The sequence below is a fragment of the Salvia splendens genome, chromosome 6, assembly GCF_004379255.2.
Source record: "Salvia splendens isolate huo1 chromosome 6, SspV2, whole genome shotgun sequence".
Lineage (NCBI taxonomy): Eukaryota > Viridiplantae > Streptophyta > Magnoliopsida > Lamiales > Lamiaceae > Salvia > Salvia splendens.
Window position 1 is genome coordinate 4,114,970 of NC_056037.1, and position 6,325 is coordinate 4,121,294.

At 37.1% G+C, this 6,325-nt stretch overlaps 1 protein-coding gene across 1 annotated transcript; it reads right to left on the reverse strand.

The window, feature by feature from the left end:
- LOC121806511 (protein EIN4-like) lies at positions 1-3,765 on the reverse strand. The gene is made up of 3 exons (XM_042206570.1): positions 3,180-3,765; positions 923-2,757; positions 1-787 (listed from the first exon to the last, which is right to left on the reverse strand). Exons 2-3 carry the CDS (start codon positions 2,657-2,659, stop codon positions 242-244), a joined length of 2,283 nt encoding a protein of 760 aa, XP_042062504.1. The 5' UTR covers positions 2,660-2,757; positions 3,180-3,765; the 3' UTR covers positions 1-241.
- Between the last annotated feature and the right edge of the window lie 2,560 nt (positions 3,766-6,325).

A 6,325-nucleotide genomic window follows, 5' to 3' on the forward strand; every position in this document is an offset into this window, starting at 1 on the left:
TTAATAAACCAATGCAACAGTTCATTGAATAATATAAAGCGAAATGAAAATCAAAGGTGCAAGAAGCTAAATTTTCTATACCACTTTGACTATCAATGTTGTGTATGTCACATCTCTATGTTGGACAACTCATCCCAGGAGATACTTACAGCATACATTTCTCTTTGTTAATAATAGTAAATAAGCAAATTGCTGACTGATAAGAGATATGAATGTTGCTCGACAGGAAGCGCTACCGCCATCAAGGCAAGATCCTATTGGCTTGCAGCAGGCTCCGCTTAAGCTCCTCAGAGATCTCTTGAAATGTGCCTGGTTTTTGAATAACACCATTCATTCCAATCTGCAAACATCTATCCCTTGTTTCCCCATCGTCGTTTGAGGTCAAGGCAATTATCAATGGCCAACTGTGGCTTCGAAACTTCCGGATTTTCATGGTGACTTCAAAGCCATCTAAATCAGGCAAGTGAAGATCCAGAAAAACAATTTGACAGGAAGAAGCAGCAGGACCAATAGCACTGAGGCATTCAAATCCAGATGAAACAGCAGACACAATGCACCCTAGCTTTTCAAGCAACTTCCTAGTTACAGCTCTATTTACGTCATCTGCATCAGCTAAGATGACTTTCAGACCTCTGAAAAGTGAATTTGAATGAACATGCTCAGAAGTTTCTCCATATTCTGAAATGCCTGCACTGATGGATGACCGGACTTGAAATCGCAAAACAAGAGCCATCCTTTGGTCAAAACCCTCAGGATTCGGTACCATCCAAATGTCTCCTTGCATCAACTGCTCATGACAATAGCATATAAGATTACAGAAATAAAAATTGCAACTAGAAAATGAGCTACTGATAAGACCATCAACTTTAGGAAGATATATATTTAAGATTTCAATTATGAGAGAAAGTGATCATGAACATACCTGTACTATTTTTTTGCATGCACTAAAGCTCAAACTTTCCCCAACTGGTACATGGTATTTATTCCCGTCATACGGATTAAATGGTATTATATCATCTGATTGATTATGGCAAATCCCAACATCAATCCTGGTATAAATATATCCTTCAGACAAGTTCGATCTCCACTGGCCCCATTTTTGCTGATTCCATCCTTGACTTCCACTGGCTGAATATACTTGTAGAGTCAAACGCCCACCTCCTTTGCTTCCACTCAGTAAATTGCTAACCATATGCAGAATGACCTGAAAAACTCTTCGCTCATCACCTATGACATGATTTGGCAGTGACCTTTCAACCTCAGTCCCAAAATCATAGCCCTTATATGAAGAAAGACACTTGGAAAGGCAAGCAGCTTCCTTGACCAAAGAATGCAATTGAAAGTGCTTCATCTCTAGAAGGAACCTTCCGCCATCCTTAGATGAAGTATCCATTACATCAGTTATTAATGTAGAAAGAACATTACTAGTCTTAACCATCGTATCAACAAGCAGCCTTTGTTCATCATTTAACTTATCATGCTGTAAAACAGATAGCAAGCCTAGAATTGAGTGCATGGGTCTTCTTAACCCATTACTCATGACCATCTGAAATGCATTCCGAGCTTGACTTGCCATAAGTGCATCTTGTCTTGCTTGTTGTAGTGCTCGATTTTGTTCCACTAACTTTTCTCTCATAAGTTGAGACTCTTCAAGCACTGAAGCATGAGAAAGAGCCACAGCAACTTGGTCAGCCACCACCTCCACTATCTCAAGTTCCTCATTGCTCCAAGATCTATCTGGGCCACCTGGGAGTACCAAAACAAGGATAGCATAGCAAGCTGGAGCCATCTCGGGTGTACCACCTTTGAAATTGGAAACTCTCAGCATTGGCATCCTGATTGCAGCCACAGCTCCTGACTCACCAGATCCTCCACTGCTTGCCATAGCAAGGGCCGACTCAGGGTCAAGTATCTTCACTCCATCACTTCCCTTAACCTCTCTTACATCAGGGTCACTGGTGGGGATAGATGAGGTGAAATTAGCAAAACTCCTTCCTTTCAGTTCATGAGTCAAGTTCATTTCTGTTTTACCCATATTTGGCATCCAAATAGCACAGTTCTGCAATTCTAATGCTTTCGATAGCTCAACCAGTGTGGTATCTAGTATAGTATGCCTATCCAGTGACTTACGAATTTCTTGTGTCAGCATCCGAACATGCCATCCAGCTTCTTCCTGCTTCTTTATTATTCCAACCTCTCGATCAAGATCCCAAGTCTTCTTCCTCAGCATAATCTCTCTCACCTTGATTTTGAGCAGCAAAGGGATGAGCGTAATAAGGGTTATAGCAGTGGCAAAAGAAACTAATGCTGTGAGGAACTTGAAAATTGTGAGAGCAAGCATCAGCTGAAATGTATGAGGGCCGTAGGTCCAGCCATTTAGCAAATGAGTCATTCCACAGAGGACAATGAACGAAATGAACTGAAAAAGAACCCATTTAAATGGTATATTGGAACAGCTAACAAAGTAAAGCAGCTCAATAGGGATGGAGAAGTAGGCCACTGCAATCAAAAAATCACTAACTCTTTGGCACTCCATGATAGTTTCAACGCTCCAAAATCCCTCATCATCACAATTACAGCGAGGAAACCCATTATCAGCAGCCGATATGGAAAGAAACAATGATAGAATTAACAGCAATGATGCTAATGCCTTCGACATTACATCCAATCAATCAAATCTTCAAACCATTTCTTCCGGCTAGGCTGCTTATCTTATTCAATGCCACAACACGCAGTACAACCAGGTCTTCCTTTTTTCTGATTAATCGATGTTAAGAAGAAGAAATTAATGGAATCAGAAGAAAAAAAAATTTAATAAAAATATCTCGTCATACTAATGATGTATGCGTCTCATCAAAATAAATGCAACACACAAACACCATCTCCAATCTCCATACTTACGATGTATGTTAAATTAAATCAATATTCTCAAAACCAAAAGGATGTGACCCACCAACCGGCCAAAAATTCACAAAGAGGCCAAACTATATATTCCTCTATATACGAAAATAGAACTAATCACATGGATAAATTCATTTTTCACACTATTCAGGAATACATAAATTAACCAACTGCCACAATTAACTAGTGAAAAACCGATCAACCCCAAAAAGCACGAAACAAAACGTTTTCAGGAAACCCTAGAAAACAATTTGAAAACCGCCGGGAAACGAGAATACCTGATAAAATGCAGAACCTCTAGCCTTCAGATCTTATCCCTCCGTTTCATGCAGCAAATTTGGGTTCCTCAATCTGCGTATCTAAAACTGCATTGATATTATCGACCAATGCAAAAATCCAAACCGCACCTCCAAACACCTCGACGTCTTCGATAAACCACACAAACAGAAAAATCCCCTCACAGAACTCAACCACGGAGATTCAAAAGCGCACGTCCATCAAAATCTTCATAACTACAAACAGTAGTACCTCCGGAGCTGGTGAATATGCATTTCCCGCGTCTGTAACAGCGGGAGATAAACTAATCGCGACTGGAAGAGATCCGTTAACTTCAATCTAGCTTCTTCAAACTCTTTGCATCTCCAATCTCACACAATCCGTGCAAATTTTGATAATAGAAGGTTCGTGGAGAGAGGGAGAGCGGAGCGCGCGAGTGTTTCCGCGGACTGTGAGAAGATTTAGAGAGAGATTTGCGAGCGGCGCTGCTTCGCTTTGCGGTGCTGGTGCAAAAATGGCAGGTGAAAAAAATGAAGAGAGAGAGAGAGAGAAAGAAGGAGAGGGGAAATCTGAGGGCGTAGGTGGGTCCTGCGGGGGTTACATGAAGCGAACTTGGACGCACTTTTGATTTTCAAATTGGAAATTATGAAACAATTAAATATAGCCAAAAATATAAAAATCTTCGCTCTCAGTCAAGTCTAATTGATACTATTTCCCTTTATTAATTGATCCATTTTAATTCAGTAGAGATTTTAAGATTTTTCTACGTCTGATTTTATCATTTTATATCATTGTTTATGAATTATTAAAAAATAGAGTAAAAGAAAAAAAGTACATCTGATTATTTTAAAAATCCTTTTATTTTTAATAAAATAACACACAAAAAAACATTTCATTATTATAGAGGGATATGAAATACTTATAAACTATTAGTAAATTATTAGTCCTAAATTAGTAATTTAGTTATATACTATAAAATATGATTTAAATTACTGAAGGAAACATATAATTCATCTTTTAAAAATAGTGAAAATATATAGCACTACTAATAATGAACATACAGTGAAAATAATAGTAATATTTAATGAAAAACATATGAGATGTTCTTTGTAAATACCCACTCCACTTAGACTTAACTAAGTTTTTGGAAAAGAGAGAACTATGTTTTAAAGTTAATACATATTGCTTTTATATAAAGTTAATACGTATTGCTTTTATGTACTAGTACTACATTCACTGTAAAATAAAATGTGTGTAAAATAAATTAATAGTAGAATAGAGTATCCACCTGCTAAGATATTCTATTGGTCTATATATATAGGGGAGCATTAATCTCCTATTGCTTCCTTAGATTTAAGTTTCTTCTTAATTTGGAGCATTAGAGTAGGTTGATAGAGGGACTGGATGAAATCTCATTTTTTGATCTCGTGTTGCATTATAGGGGGGATTCTGTGTATTATAAGGGTAAACTAGTAAAACATCAAAATTGAAAACCGCCAAAAACGAAAGGAGCGATATTTATGCGGGATTTTGATACAACCTTTCATCTACTCACTCTCTCTCACTCCAAACGTATATCCCTCAATTCATGTCTCTACAAATCGTATCCCCAAATTCCACCCACTCTCCAATCCCTAGCCGCCACTTGAAGCAATCGGGTATCTCTAGAAATTGATCGTTTTTCGTCGGATTCACTGTCCAAATCGAACTCCCGTAGCGCGCGACCATATTGTTGAAGGCGTCGACAAGGTAGGGTTGAAAAAAGTTATTTTTTTAGTAATAGCAACCGTTAAACGCCGATATTCACAGTCTACAAGTCGATTCCCGAATTTTCGTCCAAAAATTCAATGTTTTTAACCTAGCCTTGGTCGCGATTTTATGTAATCACAAATGGGTTTTCGTTTTGGTTAGGGTTTTGTCGTATATGGAATGCGTAATTATTTACTGGTTTACAATTGTGTATTGTGCGATTATGTAGATGAAATGTTTTATGGATTTGATTTGTGGTTCATCTCACAGATTTAACATGACGAAAAGAGGCCGACCGTCAAGATCTCAACCTACCCAGGCTGCAGGTCACCAATCTATTTCATTTGCATGTAAAATTCCTAGAGTAGTTGTACATCAATTAGTCTTCCTTTGTGCATTCTTCGACAGATCTTGTAAATGGGTGGATGGGTGAATGTAAAATTCTTCTGTGCATGATTTGATTGCTTGGGTACATTATTAAATAATGGTTACACATTATTTATCATGTAGTATTCATTATTTGACTGCTTGTGTACATGGGAGATTTAGTCAGTGCAGTATAATGTGCGCATTATTTGATTGAATCTGTACATTGTTTATCTAGTAGTATACATTATTTATCAATTATTAGGCATTATTTGACTGCTTTGTGAGGGACGTGGGTGATTGGGTGAATGCAATATTCCTCTGTGCATTTTTTGATTGAATCTGTACATTATGTACCTAGTAGTTTACATTAATAGGCATTATGTGACTGCTTGTGTACATAGGTGAATGGTGAAAGTCATATTTCTTTGTGCATTATTTGATTGCTTCTGTACACTAGTTATCAAGTATTATACATTATTTATCAAGTATAAGGCATTATGTGACTGTTGTGTACATGAGTGAATGGGTGAAAACCAGAACTCCCGAATTTGCTTGTATAATATTCCTTAGTGCACTATTTGATTGAATCTGTACATTATTAAACTAGTAGTATACATTATGTATCAAATATTATGCATTATTTGACTGTTGTGTACATAGGTGAATGGGTGAAAGTCATATCTCTTTGTGCATTATTTCATTGCTTCTGTACACTATTTATCAAGTATTATACATTATTTACCAAGTATTATGCATTAATTGACTGCTTGTGTACATGGGTGAATGGTGCATTATTTAATGAAAATGCGACACAATATTGATAGCTTCTCATTTAAATAATGTTCTGATGTTGTATGTTGGACAGCAGCGAAGCAGTTGAGATTCAGGAACGATGAAGTGAAAAAAAAATCAGATAAATACTGTGAAAGCAGATGAATGAAGACGAATCTGTACATTATTAAACTAGTAGTATACATTATGTATCAAATATTATGCATTATTTGACTGCTGTGTATATAGGTGAATAGGT